Genomic DNA, 24507 nt, shown 5'->3' on the forward strand with positions numbered 1-24507 from the left:
GTGTCATGTCTACAAGCAAAAATTTTGAATCTTTTGAATCTTTTTTTTTTCATTTGAAACACAATATTTAAGAGAAGTTTTAAATGTAAGTATAGTTGTTGTTCAAACTTATGTTGGTTATATTAATTTTAGGTGCACAGCACAGTGACTTGACAGTCCTGCACTTCAGAATGTGATTATGCCATTAACTCCAGTAAACATGTGTCACCATGTAAACCTATCAGTGTTATTGATGATTGAATCTTTCCTTTTAAAATAACAAAAAATAAACATTTCACAAGAATTTTCTTAATAAAAGTGAGTGCATGTATTCATAGCAACTGAAATTATAATGTTCATTTGATTTCAGATATGACTTACTCAAGAAGTTTTCAATGTCACCAGATTCTGTTATATATTTATTTATTTATTTGCTATTTTATTTTTCTATTTTTCAATATTTTTTATTGATTTTTAGAATGGAGAAGGGAGAGGAATAGAGAGAGAGAAACATCCATGAGAGAGAAACATCGTGTGCTCTTTATTGGGGATGGGGCCTGCAACCCGGGCATGTGCCTGGACCAGGAATTGAACTGATTATCTCTTGGTTCATGGATCACACTCAACCACTGAGCAACACCAGCCAGGCTACCATTTTCTATGTTCTTGATTTCTTCTATAGGACAGTTTTAACTTCATATCATCCTCTTTTATTCTAATTTATTCTATTAGAGCTTAGACTTAAACATTCTCATATTACATTATCAAAAGAATAAAAAAAATATAATTTTTATTCACTCAAATGAAGAAGAGAGACAGCTTTCATTCCAGAAATTACCCGTAAATATTTCCTTGTTTTCTATTTTGATGTTAATTAGATGCCTAAACCTAATTTGACTAGAGAGTTATGATAGAGTAATTGTTTTAAGGAATCACATCCCTGTTTCTGGAAGTGGTTGTTGGGATCTCTTAAAATGTATGGTTGAGAAAGGGTATGAGGCAGTTTCTTGCAAAGTCTAGGTGTTTTTAGGAGGAGCACATAAGAAATTATCTGCAATATATTTTCTTTAAATGGCTATATGAAAATGCACGCGATGGCAATATGATAGTAATAAAAATTTAAATTTGAGGAAAATTACATATGTCTACTCTTATTTCCCAATGAAAAAGGCTCATTGAACTTTCTAACTTTGATATATTGAAATTTACTTTTAACAGCAGTTACAATCAGATGTTATATGAAGCTATTCCTATGTAATTTGAGATCTAAATTTATGTCATCTACATATATTAGTCGTTAAGTTCCAAGTCTCTCAGTATAATTCCCAAGTAAATGATATTGAAATGAGCAGGTGTTGCTTCAAAAACCTGATGGCCAAAGATAACCTTGGTACTACAAGTTTATATTTTTATGAGAGTGAGCAAAAGCAGGTGGGAATTATTGACTTTCTGCCTCCTTACTTCTGGAGTAAAATAGACTATAGAAGTGATGGTGGTGGTGTGATGGTCCGTGTTATAGCTCTAGAGTCTTATCCACAGTTTCTAGGTTATGATCTTCATGTATACTAATAGAGGCATTGAATTTACATAAAATATTTAATCCTATCATTATCCTTTTGTGTATATTGATATTTAATCCTATCATTATCCAACTGTGAAGTATAACCTATTGAATACTTGAGAGCATCTTTTATGAGTTTATTATCTCATTACATAAGTAATCTTACAAAATACAATACTCCAATCTTCTAAGTAGTCTCCAAATATTTTAAATCATAAAACACCAATAAATTTTGAACATGTCATCCAATGTATTAATATTTATTAAGTATTAATTATATGCATTCATATCTTTAGTGGTTCAGAGGACCAGCTGTGGATCTAAACTGCCTAGTCTTATATTTTAGGTCTGTTATTTCCCAAACATCATGTTGAGTGAGATATTTAATAAAAATATGCCTCAGTTTCTTTATTTTAAAGGGGTACCAGATATAGTTATATATATCTAAGTTTATATTATTGTTATCATTATTATCATAATACTACTTTACTGCCATACTCTGTATATTATCAAGCAAAATGGAAGAAAAGTAATGATGAGTTTTAGAAAATATATAAATAAAACTTCTATTATGTTTTTACATTAGAACAACCATGGGTTATTTTTGAATAAAGAATACAAAGTATTTTATAGTACCACCTACTCATCTACTAGTATTTTATAATGTTGAAATATGAAACTAAAATGTAGAGTTTCTAAAGTATTCTCCCCACACCCCAATGGAACATCTCATAACTCACCATCTATATTTTTGTATGATTGCTGGAACACAAGCTCTATGTTCTTATTTGTTTTAAAACATAAAGTAAGAACCATATTGTTAATTATAAAGTAGAAAAGCTATGGTAAAAAAATATCTAACAATATCTGGCCTTCTTTTGCTGATGTCACCTAAAGCTAATTGTAATGTCAGTTGTTATATCCAGGTCACTTACAGACTCAACTTTTAGTTCTCTACCAACCTGTCCCCAGTAAATGAGTCACAACAGTGTTTTGTGTTTGTTTATTATAACTCAGCAGTGGCCAAAACACTCTCAGGGAGGCTCTGTTCTGAATTTCCTTCTTAGAGTCTGTATACAAATTTTCCTAATCTGGCCTTAGGTGGGCCAATTTCCAGTGTAAGCTTTCTAAGCAGATGGCCATGCTTGAAAAGAGTCTAGCTAGGCATTTTTATGCTGATACCTATGGTGCTTTTTTCTGTTTTATCAGAAGATGACATAGCTGATACTTTAACCTGTTAACTGGGGAGTTCCCTTTGTAATTACGCAACGTACAACGGGCGTATACTCTTTCACTAGGACATGTCAGTACCTCAAGCCCAGTGGACGTAATTTTATATTATTATTTTATTTATTTATACTTAATTAAAATAAATGAAATATATATTTTTTCATTTATTTATATATAAAGCACAAAGGAAAATACAAAATTACAAACAGAAAAGAATACCAACAAAAAATGGAAATATCGAATTAAAAAATTATAAATTTTACAAACAATTATAAAGATTACAAAATATATATATTTTTATTTCTATACACAATAAAAAATATAAAAAAGTTAACAATTACAGAACAATAAACAAAAGCACACAAATAAAAATATTGAGTTTAAAAAATTGAAATATAGATGTAAAAATTCAAAACTCAACTTCCGTGTGATATATTTTAAAACAATTGTTGATACATAGTGCTACCTTACAATCCGGACATCAGTATGTAGATTCTTTCCTAACACCTTTTTTGTAGCAAAATCGGCATTTCCTGGATTTAGTTTTTCCTATATCGCTTTTCATTTGTTCTGGAAAATGCCTTTCAACTAAGCGTGATGGTTTTGAAGAGCTGCTTGTTGATGTCTTTGGGTGGGTTTTCACTATGTTGTTATCTACCAGTTTCTCTACACAATCTATCAAAAAGTGTAATCAATCCAAATGACCTTTATCTTTTTTGTATATATTGTAATATATGCATTGAAGCAGCACATATCAATTAATTGTAGAAAAATTTTTTTAATAAAAATTTTTACCCTATTACGGCCAGCCATGTAGGCCACCATAACTCCATCTCCCAAATCTACGCCGCCCATATTCTTGTTATAATGCAGGACAACATTCGGTTTTTCTTGCCTTCTTGCTCTCTTTTCAATCATTGTCTTTTAGTCATTATGAATAGAACTGAGTATCAATATGTCTTTTTTATCCTTCCATTTTAAAACCATAAGTTTGTCTTTGATTCTTACCTATGTTCATTTTTCTGTAATTCTTTTGTTTTCATTTCACTGGGGATTCCGACTCTGTTTATCCTCATGTTCCAACAATGTCTGTATTGTTTTGACACAAGAGTTCAGCTAAATGAATTGATGTATAGAAATTATCTAAGTAAATCCTATACCCTTTATGCAGTAAGTCATGTGTTAACTCCAAAACAATTCTTGTTGATTGTTTTTCTTGTGGGTAGTTCGAACCATAATTTGTGACCTTGCCTGTGTATAAAATTATATTTTGTACGTGTCCAGATTGGCTTTCACTCAAAATAAACAACTTCATTCCAAATCTAGCTCTTTTTGTAGATATATATTGTTTCCAAGATAAATTCCCTTTCCATAATAAAAGAGATTCATCTACGCATATTTCTTATTCACATACATAAAAATTTTTAAACTTTTCTGACAAATTATTCATGATTGGATCAATTTTATATGTTTTTTTTAATTATATAAAGGTTGGAGATATAAAAAATATAAGTAAATAATATATAATACAAAAATAGGTAGGTAAGTGTAAGTACGTACCCATCATTGCTCACCTAGAACACGTCCACCACTCTCACTAGGGAAATTATACTGATTCCCTCCGTGTCTTAAATTCATGTCGAGACATGTATGGATGACTAATACCTTTGTTGTTCAGAAATATACATCCCGCCCGTTTCAGGGCGCAACATATATTTCAAGGATGTATTCATACGTCCTACCCGTACCCGACATTGTTTACGTTTGACGTATTTATACGTCCCACTCGATAAGATTGCAATAGACCATGCTGGTCCTTATATCTTCTCAATGTAGCCCCATTTAGTGAGTTGTTTGATTTTTTAAATGTCAACTACTCATTATGTGTAAGGCTAATTATTAGGACCTCAAAGGGAGGATAGGGATAAAAGGGAGAGATCAACCAAAGGACTTGTGTGCACACATATGAGCCTAACCAGTGGTCAAGGACAATAGGGGGGTGGGGGCATGAGTGGAGGGAAAGGGGGATTGGAATGGGGGGGTTGAGGACAAATATATAATACCTTAATCAATAAAGAAATTAATTTAAAAAATGAAAAAGACTCAATTGTGCCTAAGTTGTGTGTCCCTCACTTATATTTCAATTAGTCTTCTAGAGCAGGTGAGAAAGAGTGGAATGATAGTACATGCCCGAGGAGAAATGTGAATCTTGTGACCTGCTCATACTGTTTCCTGTGTCTTGGCAGAGAATCACATGTGCATTTATACATTAGTATATCTTAGGTGTTTTACTTGGTTTAAAATGAACCATGATTTTGGACTATATTTTATTGGCTCCTAAAAATGGTTTTCTAAATTGAATTATAAAATCTGTTTGTTATAATTTTTTATTAGAACCTTTGCTTGCAGCAACCTTGCCATCTGTGTCTCTGGTATGTTTACTGTCTTTGATAATGAGAATGTGGGAGCCAACAACATTTCTTTTTATACCTGGCTGCCAGAAGTCTTGGGACAAATGTTCAGCTCAGCCAAGACAAATGATAAAATTGTCATGACCTTCCTTTGTTCTCACTGCCCTTCATCTCCTTCACATACTACTCACAAGACATATATTTTCCATAGACCTCATTTGTTTTATTTATGTTAAAGATTTTAATATGTTTAGTGTTAAAATTGTGTCAAATCCTTTTCAGAAGAGGTAAGGAATAAATATTTTCATATTCTGTAAACCTTAGGAAATTTTGCCAGAAAAATTAAAAGGATAATAGGATATTATTATTTAGAAGGGAGGGGATAGGGAAAAATTAAAACAAATTGTGTCAATACATTTTCAGAAATATTGACTCACAAGCCTAATGTATGAATAATGAATTAGAACCTTTTCAATGAATCATTTGTAGGATGATCTAAATTAATTAAATTTACATAAAATTTAATTGCATAAAATCAGGTCCTGTCTAGTTGCTTCGTGAATATACATTCATGTTTTTTGAAACAAATTTTTAAAAAAGATCCCTAGACCGTTTTGCTTAGTAGTTAGTGTCCACTCATGGATTGAAAGGTCATGGGTTCAATTGTGGTCAAGGGCACATATTTTAGTTGCAGGCTTGAACCCCGGTGCCAACCAGAGTTTGTGGGAGGCAATCAATTGTTGTGTCTCTGTCACATACATGTTTCTCTCTGTCTCTACTCTCCCCTTCCACTCTCTCTAAAAATCAATAGGAAAAATATCCTTGGTTGAGGATTAACAAAAATAAATAAATAAATAAATAAAATGAAAAGTTTTTGCATTAAATACAGCACCGATGTCATCCTTTGTAGAATAGCTCAATTTAAGGTAGATTCTTGAGAAAAATAGCCAGCAACATCTCCAGAAACAATAGATAGGGTGGTGATCTAAACCAGTCCCCAGTGTTTTGTGGGCCATAAAAACTTGAAGCTTTGTAGCTTCATATTTTCCCTCAAAAAGTAAATTAAGAATTATGATATAAACTTTAGCTTCTAAACATGTGATAGAGTGCAGGTGATAAAATGTACATCTATGAAAATTAAATTTGCTTTTTGGATTACTTTAATCAGAAGACACTATGACATCTCATTCCACACTGAGGAGCCACTTTCTAGTTCTTTGTTCCAGCTTAGACACACCATTAGATTACCAGTTAAAATCTCATACCATGATTTTTATCAATTGTATATTGTCAACCTATTAGACAGATAATGTTATCTAGTCTCAGAAAAAATTAATTACCGAATATATATGTATGTATGTATATATATATATATATTCAATGATTGAATGTGAATGAAAGCTGTCCTAGAAACATGATAATCTTCTAAGTAACCCAATCCTTTACTTCACAGGAGTTAAATTGAAAAACCAGATAAACTTTAAATAAAATTCATCCTGGTAAAGTACCCAGTCTTTCACAGGTCTTCTGATGGTTTAATAACCATAGAACTGTTCTTGTTTTATATAATTTTGTAACTATTGCACATGAATTAACCCAGTATCTAACTGGTTGAAAACTAGGACCACAGTATAATGATCTGGGTCAAAATATGCAACACCTGTCATTGTTTTTCTTTATTTTTTTTAACCTTCTGTCTCCTAAGATCTGTTGGGTATATTTTACCACATTCAATGAATAATTATAATTGATAAATAGAGACAGTCCTCAGGTTCCAGCGTTTCGTGGTTACATTGCCATCTCCCATTTATTTATATGAAAAATAAATAGTCCATGATTTCGCGTATGTACATATGTGCTTTATGTTTTTTAGTATTTATTTACCACAAGTAAAGATCATGAATTGTTGTCTTTCTTTTACATTTTTTTTTTACTGTTTCACTTCATTACTGCTGTGTATGTGCTCCATGTGAGTGATGTAGGTGCTTATGTAGGTGGATTCCAACTTACGGCGAAAACGTGTTATGTCGCACCATAGGAATAGATCTCTGACGTGACCTGAGGACCTACTGTACTTGAAATATTGAAAATAATGGTAATATAGCTTTCAAAAGCACATTTATTGCTTCCATTGGAATTCATTCTATCTGTCCTGATATAAGTTCACTGGTTACTATATTACTGTTCATCCTTAAGTCATTCTTTAGTAGGACTCCCCTAATCTGGATGATAGGATTTGGGCTAAAACCCACACAAGGAGGGAGAAGGATGTGGCCAGGAGGGCTGGTACCCATGCAAAACCCCTCTGGACTGCATGAGGTTCCCTGGCAACTGTTGCCCAGGAATGGCTAGTGGTACTGAAGCTGGTATAGCTGTGCTTACTCCTTACCCTGAGATCTAAGAGGAACTTGCCCACCACCACTGCTCTATTGAAGCCCACCCACTGCCCCACTCAACTGTCCCCAACTCCTGTCCTAAGCCAAGGAGCTGGAGAGAGACAGAAGGGCCATTCATCCCCTTCCTTATTTGGGGCTCAGGCCCATGGACAGAAGATGGCTTGGGTAGATATGCCCTGCTGCTGCTGCCAGAGACTGTCACAATGTGAGTCCTGTGTTCGATGGTTGAGAGTGTACATGGATTGGAGGCAGCTGTGACTCAGAGTGGACAGAATGGTCTGAGCCTGGATATGAGGATCTGAGAATCTGGGACTAAGGCTCATGATCCTAAAGGGAGTATGAGTGGGGTTCAGAACAGAGGGCTCAGAGTTTATGGGATTCGCCCACTTTTAGGTGCCCCCCTATTGGAAGTTTTCTCTCCCTCTCCTCTCTTTGTCTCTTTAAAATTCAGAATGAGTTTATTTTTAAGCATTAGTGTATGCATTTATAAGTGCTCATATGATGTTTTATATATATATATATATATATATATATATATATATATATATATATGTATCAAGTAGCTGTTTAAGGACAACAAGTGTTGACCAGAAACTTATTTCCTATAAGAGTAAAGTATGGAGAATAACACAGATCAATTTAGGAAACAAAAACTAAGCATAGGTACAAAAAATGGATATAGGTTTTTATAGTCAAGAAAGTATCCTCACCATGTCCTTCCTCCTAGGTGGTCACCATAAGGCAAAAAACTTTAATCAAGGACAGAACCTTGGAGTTCTGCTTCCCAGACTGTGAGGGAGCGGAGAGTTGAGCAACAGACAAATGGGCACTTTGACAGCTGGCTACAGCCTTGCTATAAGCACAGGGCATTATCACACCCAGTGTTGTGATGAACTGGTAATTGAAGAAAGGATGAGCCTTCGGCTGATGATTCTCCCGGCAAACTCAATCCCCTTGCCTCACAAGAGCATCAGAAATATTCTTCGTTCCTTTCCACTCTGGATTCTTTTCACTGGCTAAATATAAGAGGCAAAATCTAATGGTATAGAGAGGTTCTGAGCCATGAGGGGAGGCAGGCTCTTCGGCAGGTCCTCTGTATGAGATTATAGTATAAAGGGTGGGGCAAAATAGGTTTACAGTTGTGAGTACATGAAGCACAGCATTTCTTTTTGTGTTATTATTATTTATTTATTACTAGAGGTCCAGTGCACAGAATTCGTGAAAGGGGTAGGGTACCTGCCTTCAAAGCAGCTGCCTCTGACTTTGCCCCCGCCCACTGCAGTGGCTGGGGAACTCTGCCACCTCTGCCTCCTCTGCCATATCCCACACCCGCTGTGGCTTCATCCAGAAGGTGGTCCAGAAGGATGCCCGGAAAGACATCCAGTCTAATTAGCGTATTACGCTTTTATTATTATAGATTGTATTAACTTCCACACAAATTACTGAAAACCTACTTTTGCCCCACCCTGGATAGCCAGAAATTGGTAGAGTCAAGATTTTAAAACACATCTTCTTAAGTCTGAGGCCGTTACTCTTTTCTTTCAATAGAACTGTTACAAATTTGAAAAGTACAGAGATATGGTGAGATAGAGAAATGTATTGGACTAAAACTCAATAATAAAAAGAGTGACTACTGTTGTGTTAGTCTTCTCAGGCTGCCATAACAAAATATTACAGAATGGGAGGCTTACACAAGAGAAATGTATTTTCTCAGTTCTGGGGGCTAGGTGTCTGAGATCAAAGTGCTGGCAGATTCAGTTTCCTCTGAGAGCTCTTCCTGGCTTGTAGCAGGTGTCTTCTCATTGTGTCCTATATGGCCTTTATTCTGAGTCAGCATGGAGAAAGAGAGATATCTCTGGTGTCTCTTCCTTATAAGGGCACCAGTTCTATAGGATTAGGGACCCACTTTTTTTTTTTTTTTAACCTCCCTAGAGGCCCTGTCTCCTAATATAATCACATGGCCAAGAGTTAGACCTTTGACATATGAATTTTGGGGGGACATAATTCAGTTAATATCAAGTAGAAGTATACTATTGAATTTATATTACAAGTTATCTTCAGAGACTTGAGGTAAAACATTTACAATTTAGTGGATATTTATGTAGAATACATCATTTCCTCAACTAGGCCAAATGAATTTTCAAAGATAATTATTTAAAATGTTATGGCAGTGAATGACAGATGCTCAAAGTGAAGGAGAAATTATAGAATTTACTGTAAGTACTAGCCTTTCTTTCATTTTGCAGGCCCAACAGCTTACTGATCTGGAACAAAAATTAGCTGTGGCCAGAAATGCGCTGGAGAAAGCAGCTCTTGACCGGGTATGTGTATATCCATGAACCATCACGACTTCGGTTTTAGCAGGCAAAGCCAGGGAATATTCATTGCTTCCCTTGATTTATTAATGCAATTTCAGGTGCTGTTCATGTAAGATGGTTATAGAATTTACGAATGCTGGATATTCCCATTGGAACTCAATTTTTCCCTTGTTTTTGTTGCTACAGTAAATTGACTCAAGGTTCAGGCTCTGTGAGTTCCTGGCTTTATTTTCCTCCTCAATGGTATATTTGTTCCATAACACCATAAATAAGCATGCTTTCAAGCACCAATAGAGATGACATGTATTAACTCTGAATTAATGAAGCTATAAAGCCAATGAAGTAGTTATGTTGATGTTTTTCATTCCAGAAATCTTAAATCTGAGTTCTGGAGGTCTTTACATAAACTGACTTAACCATGAAGTCAGTTTATATACAGACAATGAAAGGGTGGGTGACAGTCCATCTTTATAACAGCTTTATCTACATATATATAATACCTAAGTAACCAAATGACCAGTAGATCAATTGCTATGATGCACACTGACCACCAAGGAACAGATGCTTAACACACAGGATTGGGCTGTGCCCCTTCCTGTCTGGATCAGGCCTGTAGAGATCAGGCTTGTGGGGATGGGGCTGAAACTGGCTAACCAACATCCCCCAAGGGGTCTTGATTGCAAGAGTGCAGAGGCTAGGCCGAGGGACTCTCTGAGCCCCCCACCCTCACCCCACCGTGCATGGATTCATTGAAATATATTTTTCATACCATAAAAAAACACTTTTGAAGTAAATAGTTGTGCTACCATCACCACTATTTACAAAATATTTTGTTTATCTCTTTTTATGTCATCCATTTATTTTATATAAATCTCTCATTGTGTTTCAATTGTGTATGCTCAGGATAAACCACAACCCCCATTCCATGTCTACCTTTGCCTTTCAATAGTCTTCATGTGAGTCAAGCATGAAGGAATTGCTCATGTAATTCAGAATTATTTTTTTTCTGTTGTTAATAGTTATATTTTTTGGTAAAATTTCATTCTCTTTTCTCATTTTAAATTAACGTTACAAGACTTGGGAAAGTAAATAGGTCTTTTTCCTTTAATTATGTATTGTATATATTAACATGTGTTATATAGTATATATACATTAGACACATTGTTTATAAATGGTTTATATATGTTAAATATATGCAATTCATATGTTTGTGTATATTAAAATTTTCATATTAATACATTTTATTAAATAATACAAATATTAATTATATATAACAGATATATATTGTATAATTAAAATGATGCCATTCAACATTTAATTCAGATTGGTATTTACCTGATATTTCTTATGTTTGTCTCCGCAGTTCTCTTTATACCCCTCCAATTTATAAAATAAGTTTTGTTTGCGTTTTTTTAGGAAGTATTCTGTCTGCAGTAAAGAGCTTTCCGTTTTTGTGATTGCAGCTTAGCAACAATTTTATTTAGAAAATAAGCAAGTAAGGTGATTGCACTCATAGATTAATTTTGCAATTATATGCTGCATATGTTTAGCAATTTTGTAAAGAAAGGAGATTATCTCGTAATCACCAATTTGAACCATGAGTGTTTTGATACAGAATAGAGGATGTGGAACAATTGAGTTTCACTTTAAAAATCTTCTAGTATAACCTTCTTGTTATGCAGGAGCTATAAAGAGTCAGGCTAAAATTTTACCTCCCAGACCCTTGGGTCTCACATAGGCATTTTCTTCACTTACTTATAACCAAAACTTCAAAACTAACACAGCTAACTTTTTAAACCAGATATCTAGAAAATGACATTAGTTGAATTCTAATGATTTTTTTCTTCTTATGGTTTAGATATTTCAGAAAAATGTGACTTTTGAACGAACTACTAAATATTTTAACAATTTCACTCCTTTGTTATTGTCATATTTTATATTAGTTTATCCAAAAATTAATATAATATTTAATGGTTTTAGGGAAGCCTACCTGCTATTTTGTACACTAGATCATATATAATTCATCTTACCAAGATTGCAGATTTATGAGAATTTTTTTAATTTATGAAAAAATAAGTTTATAACAATTTATGCTAATATTTGACCATATCCAACTCATGCTACATAATATTACTTTTTAAAAAGGGAAATGACTATAGTATTGCTAGAATCATAAAATCAAAGGAATGTATAATCCTCAAATTCAACTAGACGATCTTTTTTTTTTTTTAAATTATTTCACGTCAAAACTGGTTTGGCTCAGTGGATTGAGCCTTGGCCTATGGACTGAAAGGTCCTGGATTTGATTCCAATCAAGGGCATGTACCTTGGTTGCAGGCACATCCCCAGTAGGGGGTGTGCAGGAGGCAGCTGATCGATGTTTCTCTTTCATTGATGTTTCTAACTATCCCTCTCTCTTCCTCTATGTAAAAAATCAATTAAAAAAAATATTTCTCTATTATCCCTGCCATGAACTCTGCAATGTGCCTTAAATCTGAAAAACACGTTGAATCCCCATGGTTCTGTGCAGCTCAGCTTTCTCTTTTAACAATTCTTACTGTCACTGTCAGAATGATTGTTATTACGTTAAATCTCTTCCCTCATTTGATTTCAGATCATTCATTTAGCCAGTCAATGCTAAATATGTTTAAAATGCCTCTTGTGTGACTACCATGTCCTAGGTGATATGGAAAACAGAAAGCATTTATGATACATGGTCTGGAGTTCCAAGTCTCTCACTATTTTGCTGGGCATGAGCAATTAGAAAATAATTGTCTGCAGAGCCACAAGGTCATAAAGGCACCAATAATGGGAATGAATATGTATATTTTAAGTACATGTGGGTTGGATGGGCTGGTGTGGCCCATCCATGGAAATACTTCATGAGAAAAATCATAATTTGGCCTGAGTTACAGAGCTTGGAGTTAATGCAGAGTTTTCTCCTCCCTCCTCTTACTCATTCTATGCTTTTCTCCTCCCATTTCTAACTCCCCACACCCTACCATAACTATATGCCTGTGCCACACCATGCCACACTCCTGATTCAGGATGAGAGACTATATATTGCAGTGTTTAAGTGAAGGTCTCCAGTGTCCATTTATGAGCAATTCATAATTTTTCCATTGAATGACTACATTTGAATACCCCAAACTCTTTTTTTTTGTTGTTGTGGTTATTGTTAATCCTCACCTGAGGATATTTTTCCATTGTTTTTTAGAGAGAGTAGGAGAGGCAAAGAGAGAAACATCAATGTGAGAGAAGCACATTGATTGGTTGCCTCCTGCACACCCCGACCAGGACCAGGGATTGAGCCTGTAACTGAGGCTTGCGCCTTTCACCAGAATCAATGCCTGGACCCTTCATTCCACAGGTCAGCTTTCAATCCATTGAGCCAAATTGGCGAGGCATCCCCAAGCTATTTTTGCTTCACTGTAACATGAAATAATAATGAAACTTACTTTATAAGGGTGATGAGAAAATTATATGTCTCAAAAAAGCAACATACTGAGAAGAATTCTTAGCACCTGGAAAAGACTCGGTAAGCATGTTAATTATTATTATTAGTGAATGAGATCACAGACACTACCTCTCTGTGATAGCAATTTCTCTCTTTAACTTTCAGCATCTGGTCACACCTTCTGCTATAGTGAACTATAAAAGCATTTCACATTATTGGAGGTTAATTTCAACAAATTTCATGTAAGATATATGTGATGCTCATAAACTGTAGTTATAAAGTCAGGTAGAAATGGTAGTTAACTTCAAAATGAATAAAAACTTCAGTTTAATGACATTGCTCTTCCCCTCTCTCCATCATCTTTATATCTTTACCTGAGGCTTTTTTTATTCTCTTCAGGTGTCTGGCTTCTAAGAATATTATATCTGGTCTTCAAATAACCTTCACTTCCTTATAAATATTATGAAAACAACATTTCACACTTCAACTTGGTTCTCATCACATATTTAATGAAAGAAGTCTCAGTTTACTATCACAACATAAACAATAATAACCTCAAAATCCAAGAACCAACCTTGGTTTCTCAAACAATAAATTATTTATTTGGCAATATCTTATGAATTACATTTAGCCTCAGCTACTAGAATGTAAAAACAACTTTATGGTTTGGAAACCTATCTCTCAAACTTTCATATGGAAAGAAAAGGTCCTATTACATGTAATCATCACAAAATTTCTCTTAGGAAAGCATGTTTAATCACATCCATTTTACAGATGACACAATTTAGGTGACTTACATACACTTCTGGGACTAACTAGGAAGAAACCAAGAAATATTTTTGCCACAGTATTTCTGGCACATAACAGGAGCATGATAGGTACTTAATGATTGAATAGATAAATGAAGATTTAACTTCATAAATTAATAAAAAACACTATATATCCTACATATAAAGACCTGGAGAGACCTCAAGCAGAGAGTCTAAAATATTAAAGGACCTTTCTGAATTCACAGAGCTGATTTCACAGCAGAAATAACATTAAAGAAAAGCCTTTGGATACACAGCCCCTCATGGTCTTTCCAAATCGGTCTCCCCTCTTTCTGGCTCTAGGGTGCATCACCTACGAACCACAGCAGCCAATTCACTGCAGATCAACAGCTCCTATGTTGAGCATCTGCCCCCTGGTGGTCAGTGCACATCATATGTACTGACCGGTCGGTACACTTAGCCTTTTATAGATACAGATTTTCTCATGCAAAATGACACCCTCTTATATCCTCTGGAAGGTTTTCTTTATTTATTCATGTAACATATATTTAAGTTATAAACTGGTGATGCCGCTGAAAAGGTACTGACACTCAAAGAAATTACATTCTAATATAAGTAGGTAAATAATAAACACATAAACAATAAGATAATTTGCAGTGGTAACAAGGGCTAAATAGGCCATAATTTAAGAACAGTGATAGAGATTCTAAAGGAGTGTTCCTTGAAAGGGTGATAAGGGACTGTATTTCAAAGCAGATAATATATAAACCAAGATATGAATTTTAATTGGAATTTCCTGCATACCTATTTGAAAAAAAGAGTTCTGCAAGCAGAGGCAACAGCAAATATAAAGGCTCTAAGATGCAAATGAGCTTGGAATATTTGATGAGCTATACATAAAGGACATTGTTATAAGCAGGTCCTTATTAAGGAGTTTGCATTTTACTAGAGTGTGGAAAAAATGGGTTGGTGTGGGAATAGGCAGAGGAAAAAACAAGACTGACCTTCAGAGGGAACAGACTGTAAGATCTAGGACAAGGTATACATACATTACATGGTTTGCATCATATTTCCTAGGTGACATCTTGTTTCAGTGAACTTCAAAGTGAACAGTAGCTTGTAGTTTCAAAACCTACTATGGCTGGCACCAGGAATGAAAATGTAATCATGTGATATAAAATCATTGTCTGGGTCCTGCTGATGGAACTGGGTCAAGCCAAACCTGAGGTGTGTCCGTGGTAACAGGCTCTATTAACTAGATTAAGTGGAAAACTAGGTTTTGTTTTGCGTGTGTTTTTCAGAGGATAACCAGATTAGGGTAGGGTTGCTCACAGCGATCTGCTGTCTTTGGCAGAAAAAAAAAATCTATAATGTACTCAAGCATTGGAGCCAGAATCTAAGGTAGGGGTCAAAGTTACAGGCTTAGAGTTCAAAAATGAGATAAAATATAAATCTAAGAGATTAAGAATAGGTTGAAACATAAAAGATAGCTTACTACTGTGGCTATGGAAGTTGAGGAGTTGGAGTTTACATCTGTGTGATGATGTTTCTATTATCTGCGATGATCATGGCAATGTCAGGAGAGCTATGGAAACAAACAAGATGATTGCATCAAAGCTCGGACAATTAAAAATGGGCATGTAAGACCCTTCCCTGGAAAATTTGTCTTTCCTAAACAATATTTATTGAAAATTGATGTTTAAAAATATTAACTTAATACTGTTTGTTGTTTATTTTCAGTATCTAATTTCAGCCACCACTCTGGATTTTTTCTATTATGAAAACACTAGGGGCCCAGTGCACAAAATTTGTGCACTTGGGGTGGGGGAGTGCCTCAGCCAGGCCTGCACCCTCTCCCAGTCTGGAAGCCCTCAGAGGATGTCCTATTGGAGTGGGTCTAAGCTGGCAGGTGGACATCCTTAGTGCTGCTGTGGAGGTGGGACAGGCTCCTGCCACCATTGCTGTGCTCCCCAGCTGAGAAACTGGCTCAGGGCTTTCTTCCCACTAGGAGAAAGCTCCTATGTTGAGCCCCCTTGTGGTCAGTGTGTGTCATAGAGCCATTTGATCATTAGCCTTTTATTATATTATATTGGATATACCTTAAGCCTGTTACAAATCCAAAGCTGAGATGTAGAATGGCTTTAGAGGAGCCAAGATGTGAGCACAGTGAATATAGTAACCGCAGTTACTTTCTGCATGATTTAAACATTAAATCTCTACATTTCAAAGTCACATTAGCTTTGAGTCCTAGCCAAGGTTTGCCTGACCCTGTCACATTAGCACTGTTTCTATGGTCCCACTAAAAGATGCAACACAGAGAACATATTTAAATGGTTCAGTGTCACCTGGGTTATCTCACTTCTGACACAACACCCAATACATTGATCTCCTCTTCTGTAGTGAGAGAAGGGAAGGGTCAGCCTGGATTATAACAAATAATAGGAGAAGAAAGCTGAACTATTACATTTATTTTTATTGATATAATTTGTTAATTTGCTTTCCTAACATACAAAAAGAATGTTTTCACCTAAGTTTTTAAGTCATTTATTAAAATAAAAAAAAACACACACACACACACACACACACACAAAAAAAAAAAAAAAAAAAAAAAAAAAAAAAAACCTTTTTGTTGAGTCCCTTTAATATGTCCGGGATTGTGTTATGATGTGCAACAACAGTTCTGAACAAAATAGACAACTTATATATGTGTGTTTATACATATAAATTAAAAATGAGAAACTAGAGATCAATTATATAAAGGAAACAATGGGATCAATTATAGAAATCAATGGGGTGAGGGAAGGGCAACAATCTAGAAACTCAGACTAGCAATTAAAAGGGGCCACTTTGAGTATAAGGTCATCATTCAGCTTATCCCCCACCTGTCCACTTAACAATGCTTCTCCATCCTGGTTCTTATCAGATTCTCATTTCGTCTTAGACAATTTCATAGGGCAAGAGTAATGAGAAGAAAATGCATGTCTGTTCTATGTCTTATTTCTTTTTGGTTGTTGCTCTTATTGCTTCTTTTTCAAAATCTCTTGCTGTGACCAAAGAGAGAGATTTCTAAAACTGCCATTCCAGCAATTGGCACTCACAACTTAAAGATAAATATTTTATCATATATCACATATGAGCGGAAAGCACAGAGGTAGGCATTGGGAAGGATCTAAATCATAGCCACTGCTTTTAAGAAATTGTTCACAAAGGCTTTATGGGAGACAAGAAATAGGGGAGGCTGCTCTGTGAGAGTGTTCCTGGCATAGTATATGAAAGGCAATAGTTTTGTTGGGCGTAAACGGCTTTGACAGGTAGAGAAAACAAACTGTGCTGCTTCACTGATCTATGAAGGCACTGAAAGGCTAATCTCCATGTGTGCCAGCTTGTCCTGGAGTCTCAGCCTCAGTACCTAATCTCTCTCTTCACCTCTCTTGGCCTGAAGGCCGTATCTCATGTCTTGAGATTGATGTTTCTGTGACATTGTCTTATTTGGGTCTGTATCCACGCCCCCAAAGTACCCTTCAGTTACCATGAGATTTCCCAACAGTTGGATGTCTCTCATCATTTTGGCACCTGAGGATCTCCATTGTTTGTACTCAGCTTTATATTATTTTTTAAAACTTATATGTAAAAATATTTTCAGAAGTGGGTCCTGAGGATTCAATGTGAGGTAGAGATGATGGTCTCTGTAAGTTCAGTCTGCCTGGTGATATAAACCGAAAATAAGCCAGCCTGAACACTTTGAAATTTCGTTTTTTCACAGTAAAATCATAATTCATAGTGCCAGTTTCACAGATGTTTGAAAGCATAAAATTATTTTTTGCATGTGAAAGTTGAAAGTGCTTTGAGGATTGTGATATCCTATGCTAATATCAGAAAGTATTAATATTATTTACCGTCAAAGAAAATTAACTTCTACTTCTGAACAAGGCCCAAGGGAAATAAAGATCTTATTGGAAACAAATTCATTTTTCCCAACATGTGAGGAAATTGAGTTGCTAAAACAGGCTAATCTGAGAAACACAGAGGCCTATATTGCCAGGGGAAGGATTTGTAATAAAGGTGGCTGGTCCTACTAGAAAGAAAGCAAGTTTATAAGAGCATTTTCTACTTCAGAATGCCCCAGAGTGTATTTTATTCAACAAACACATTTAGCAAACTACCATGATTGAAATCATGCCAGTTCAAAGGAAAAAAAAAAAAAAGAAGAAGAAGATATGTCTCTGAATTTCAGTGCTCAAAATATATCATAAAACACACTCACTCCTAAAAACAAACAGACTGAGTATGCATAAAACAGGGTATCATGTGCTTCTGGTTATCATGTAAAATTTGTGATCTCTCTCTCTCTCTCTCTCTCTCTCTCTCTCTCTCTCTCTCTCTCTCTCTCTCTCTCTCTCTTTTAGGAGTCACAACTGAAAGCACTGAAACAGACTGTACAACTCTGCCTGTCATCTGTTTTTCGTGACCAACCACCCCCTTTGAGTCTAATCAGGTCAGATCCAACTCAGATGTCAATTCCACCCAGTCCCATCGATGTCAAGATTCTAGATGCAAAGACAAAAAGCAAGGTACACTTTATTTGTGCTTTGGAATGTAAAACCAATGAACTTGTATGCATATCTGCATAAATCATGGCACAGACAATGGGGTAATGAGTGCCTGGAGGGTGAGGGGTGGCTGGAAGAGATTAACTGAAGAGGGGAGAGAAGGACCATGGATAAGACATGGTACATGATAATAATCAGACTCAGCTTCTTTCTGGCCTGCTACATTACAGGCTGGACTCACCTAGTTTTTGGTTTATCCATTTTCTGCAGGTAAATCTTCTTTAATATCTTGGTTAGCCAGCTGGCTTCTTCTTTTTTTTTTTTTTTTTTTTTCCAATGAGATTCAATAAATTTAAAAGAAGGCTAGTAAATTTATATATTTTCAAGCAAATCTAAATTTGCAAGTGATAAAATGCATTTTGAGATTAACGCTACCTAGAACCTTTCATTTTGCCACTGCTTATTCTCTGTGGATAAATTCGCCATGGCATGTGAATCCTTTGGGAAGCATTCCTGACAGAGTTAAGTCATATGTTGGAGAACCCTCCCCACCACCTGTGCTTCCTTGCTGTAAAAGAATATGGGTAGAAAACAGAGAGGTTCTCTGGATGTTTATGTAAAGACACAAGAGGCAGCATTTCTGAACTTGTTGCTATAAAGTTGACCACTTGTAAAACCCACACATACCTTATTTTCATAGATTAGGAATTCAATTTGCTACTAATATTGTTATTAGGATCCTTCCGTGAATGCCAATCTGCTTTGCTGAGCACTTAAGAAATCCTGATTGATATTTTTTCCATAGCTCTTACTTAGGAAAAGATAATATCCTCCTATTCCCTATATCCCCATGAGTCCCTGGCCTGAATATGATAGCTTCATCTGATGGAAGTAAACTCCTTCTTTCCAACCTCCCCATGCAATTGCCCATCCATGCCTAAACTTGCCACACCCATCAGACATTGTACATTATCCTTCCTTCTTCCCCCATATAGAGCCCATTCTTTAGAACAGGGAAGGCTGAAACATCAGTCCTCACTTCCACTGCATCCTTCCTTATGATGCTGCTAAAGCCCCGGCAATGACCCAGGAAGGTCCCAGATTGCATTACGCCACTACTGAAACAGCCAGAAGCATAACCTTGGTCTCCTTAAGCTTGTTTTTGAGCCATATTAAAAGTGGACCTCCTCTAGCTTCTCTATATGCTTAATATTTTATTAGCACAAAATAGATTAAATGTTTTAATTTTCAACTTTAAAATGTTGAGAAAATACATGTAATAAGACCATGCCTGATTTCTTAGTTTGTTTATTTTCTTTTCAGTTTTAGGTATTGTATTTGTTAATGCTTTGATATTAAACTAATATTTTAAAAATGTATAGGTAGTGTGACTTCTTTGTCATATTTATATGCTCATACAGATACAGTCACCTACTATAACCATTTATAACACTAACTACTCTAAAATTATATTAGTTCTTTTTATTAGGATACTGATGCTTATTTGTCATAGACAGTTTTAGTGCAAATAGCAATGATATCAATACTAGTTGACATTTATTGAGTTGTCCTACACTCATATGAAATTAAATGCTCCTCATAAAACTCTAAGAAGGGAGAAATAGCTTCATTTTTTAAAAATAAAAATAATATTTCTTTTGGAATAATTTTAAAATAAAAAAGCTATCATTACAAACTTTGTAGCTTAATATTGGGATTATCCTCCCTACTTTGTAGCATTTTTCTCATAATTACTCTACTGCTGCCCTCTAAACCAAAAGGCCAACAACTGACCTTTCTTCCTAAATATATATTCTGGCAGTGTTTCCATCACCTTGAATGTTCTCTCCTCACTTTTGCCTTAATCATCCAGAGGCCCATTTTAAAAATTACCCTTTCCATCATGCCTTTTCTCATTACCACAAATGGATTTGACATTTGGACTTTCAAAATATTTACAATTCTGCTTGTGCCCTTTTAATTAATCTACTTTATCTTATAACTATTTATGTGAATAACCATCAGATTATGTAATTCTATGAAGACAAAAATCACACCTTCCTCAACTTTCTTTGTATTTATCAATGGCATGTGACACAGAGAACTTGCTTATTTGAAGACATTTTGTTTCCCTGGTTAATTATTTTCTTTTTCCTAGGGAAGGCTCAGGGTGGAGATCAGAAGATAGAGGTATTAAATAAGAATAGGAGAGAAAGAGGGAATAAAAGAGGATGCCTTCTGTACCTCATACAACTGAATTAAACTTTTTTAAGTGAAAGGAAAGAGGAATTATATTTGCTTTTTTATTTATTACTAGAGGCTGGGTGCACAAAATTTGTGAGTGGGTACAGTGTTTAGGCCTGGCTTAAGATCAGGAACATCTTCCCCAGCTGCCAGTCCCACCCCCACCGCTGTCACCCACTCCCAATTCTCCTTTCACCATCTGGTGATTGGTGCCTGACAGCCAGAAAAAGTGACTGAGGGATCAGCTGTTCCCACCTGTTAGCCAGCCCCGCCCCCACTGTGGGTGCCCATTAGGTGATCAGAGCCTACTGGCCAGGAAAAAGGACCAAGAGGTGGTCAGTGAGCCTCATAGTGACTGGTCGAGCGTTCGTTCTGGTCATTCTGCCGTTAGGGTCAATTTGCATATTACCCTTTTGTTATATAGGATTATACATAAAGCCCAGCATTTGGGTGAATTAATATAGGACCTGTTTTCCTTTGTTTCTTTAATATACTAGCTTTATTAATTGTTTTACATTTAATATTCTACTAGTTTTATTAAGTATCTTTAATGTTTATTTTTAGAAAATTGTTATTTTTGTAAGAATGCCCCTGGGCTAAGGAATAAAACTGCCTGTGGAAAAACAGGCCAGTGCTGTGTATAGTGTAGCACAAAGAAAACTTAAATGGATTTGAGTACTCTGACTAGACCATATCCTAGTCTTTGTCTTCCTAGGTCCCTAATAGTTTGAATCCTCATTTCCAGATCCCCTGTGATCCATTGAGATCAAAGATTCAGAATCAAGCAATTTAGCACTCAAGTTTTTGTCTGTCTTCCAATAGCACCCTCATAGATTAACGGGAAAAGCAGTATATTCAAATCAGCTATAACCAAGAAACATTCATCTGAGTAGATAATCTTACACAAGGCAATAGGAATATTTATATTTATTAGTTATGGTATAACCCTTCTCTGGACAGAAGCTGTGAAATGGCCTTTTCATTTTACCTTACTTTTTAATTTAGTGTTCATAAAAAGATGTATTATAGAATAATATTTTGGATATGCAGAAGCAAAAACAGCAATTAATTAGTAAAGCTTGGGAGTCAACATAGTCCTCTATGCAAATTACAGTGGGATATTACAAAACATTTTCTTTCTTCCTGAAAAAATAAGGTATATACTTACTATTTCTGAGATATAAAGGAAGTTAAAGTGAAAAGAAAGTACACAATTTTATTTATTTATTTATTTATTTATTTATTTATTTATTTATTTATGAGCTAGGATCCTTAAAATAATCCCATTGCACATTATTAATACAAAATAGTAGACATTATTTTATTTTATTTTTAAGCTAAGAAGTTATAAAGTCCAAATTTTAAAGTCTCATATATATATATATATATATATATATATATATATATATATATATATATAAAATAAGAATAATATGCAAATTAACCATCACTCCACTATACCCACAAGCAATGCCCGCCAGCCAATCAGGAGCAAGTATGCTGATTAACCCAATGAAGATGGCTGTAGCCATGCTGAGAGCAGGAGGCTTGGTTTACCTGGCAATGGAGGAAGTCAAGCTTTCTGCACACTCTGCTAGGCCCAGGCCTCCACTCAAGGTTACGAAGTTTCAATTATAGAAGATAAATAAATTCCAGATACCATTGCCTCTGCTTGGGTCTCCGGGGGGCATGCCCGGCCTGCAAACAATCACAGGCCCTTCACCCAGGCCACCCCATGCCTCAAGGAAACCCCCACCCTGATTTGCGATACCCTTCAGGGCAAACCAGCCAGCCTTCACCCATGCAGCATGCCTCTATCCTATCTAATAAAAGAGTAATGTGCAAATTGACATCACTCCAACACACAAGATGACTGCCCCCCTGTGGTCAAAGATGGCTGCCTCCGTGTGGACACATGATGGCTGCCACAAGATGGCCAGCAGGGGAGGGCAGTTGGGAGGCACCAAGGCTTGCAGGGGAGGGAAGTTAGGGGTGACCAGACTGGCAGAGGAGGAAAGTTGTGGGTGACCAGACCTGCAAGGAAAGCAGTTGGTGGGGACCCAATCCTGCAGAGGAGGGCAGTTAGGGGTGACAAGGTCTGCAGGAGAGGGCAGTTAGGGGCAAACAGGTTGGCAGGGGAACAGTTAGGAATCAATCAGGCTGGCATGGGAGTGGTTAGGGGGTGATTAGGCTGGCAGGCAGAAGTGGTTAGGGGCAATCAGGAAGGCAGGCAGGTGAGCAGTTGGGAACAAGCAGTCCTGGATTGTGAAAGGGATGTCCGACTGGTGTTTAGGCCCGATCTTATCAGACATTCCTCGAGGGGTCCCAGATTGGAGAGGGTGCAGGATGAGCTGAGGGACACACACCCATGAACAAATTTTGTGCACTGGGCCTCTAGTTATATATAAATTCCCATGCTGTTATTTTTCTTTAAGTGTGCTATTGCCATTGTATTATATTTTACCATGTCATATGCATCTATTTGTTGAACCTATTTCTCTCTGTGTCTCTTTTCATGTTCTCTCTTTCTGAAGCCTGAACAAAGCACTCCTGGAAGCAGTGAGAAATCTCAAGTTGTTATAACAAAGGAAGAAAATCTGAATGCCCCTGAGTGCAATTCTGAAAAAGTAAGATTATCTTAAAATAATTTCAATAGTATTCAACATGAAAGCAGGATCATAAGCCTTTTAACAATCCTAGTTCATATCATCATGACATGTTTATTTATATATTCTATCTACTATCTAAACATTGTACTTTAACATTTTAAAAATCAGATGTTCTTTGGATATCAGTCAGAAAGTATAACCAGACTCTTAGGAGTATGTGAACTTGAATTCTCTGATATAAGGAGGATAGCCACACACTCAGCAGGCTATTTATTTCCACAACCATATGACATAGCCTTTTAAAATATTAAAAACCAAAAGAAACAAACAGAATCCCAAGGATGTGATTTTATAGTATTTTCCCCATAAAGCAAATAAACCTAGAAGTAAAAGGAGATTGCATCAGAGGAAGAGAGATTCTTAGCAATCACATGATAAAAAGAAACATGGAACTTGTATCCTGTGGATTTTTTTTAATTATAAAAAGTGTAATGAAATTTTCATTCTGGAACTTTGTCACAATTATAGATTTACTATGTCTGGATTTGAGAAACGGAAAATAACAACAATTGTATTGAATAGGTTCCAAGTTAGGCTTCAATTTAGGTAGTAACAAAATGCAAAGTATCTATTAAAACCATGTATGATTGAAAAGAAATCATGCTATAACAAATGAAAATAGTCAAAATAGAAACATAGATTCACAGGGTCAATCTATTTTTCTTCTATTGGTTTCCAATGACTTAGAAATATAAATGTTTCAACAATTTGCCTTCCTATCTAATAAAAAGGTAATATGCAAATTAACCATCACTCTGTCACAAAGGTGGTGGTGCCCATAGCCACAAGATGATGATGCCCAGTACCCTCAGCCCCATTAGAGTCTCCGGTCCTGTCAGCCCCGCTGGGATGGGAGGGGCAACAGATGAGTGCTGTGGCTGGATCCTCTTGAGGGAATAAACCTAGAAGTAAAAGGAGATTG

The 24507-nt window shown here is 35.8% G+C and overlaps 1 protein-coding gene and 1 long non-coding RNA gene across 4 annotated transcripts in view; one reads left to right on the forward strand and one right to left on the reverse strand.

Moving 5' to 3' along the window:
- Window positions 1-24507, forward strand: part of LUZP2 (leucine zipper protein 2) — a 286277-nt gene that overhangs the window by 243298 nt on the left and 18472 nt on the right. Inside the window, exons 8-10 of one of the 2 annotated variants that reach the window (XM_084893619.1) lie at window positions 9824-9898; window positions 18529-18693; window positions 23451-23543. In XM_084893619.1, coding sequence (XP_084749745.1) covers window positions 9824-9898; window positions 18529-18693; window positions 23451-23543 — 333 coding nt within the window. The remainder of the gene's footprint in view (window positions 1-9823; window positions 9899-18528; window positions 18694-23450; window positions 23544-24507) is intronic. The other variant, XM_084893618.1, reaches the window with a different exon arrangement.
- The window catches only part of LOC311627274, a 356010-nt gene that overhangs the window by 235858 nt on the left and 95645 nt on the right, over window positions 1-24507 (reverse strand). The gene's annotated exons all lie outside the window — the stretch shown is intronic.

This window comes from Pipistrellus hanaki, assembly GCF_964339955.1.
Source record: "Pipistrellus hanaki genome assembly, chromosome: 9".
Lineage (NCBI taxonomy): Eukaryota > Metazoa > Chordata > Mammalia > Chiroptera > Vespertilionidae > Pipistrellus > Pipistrellus hanaki.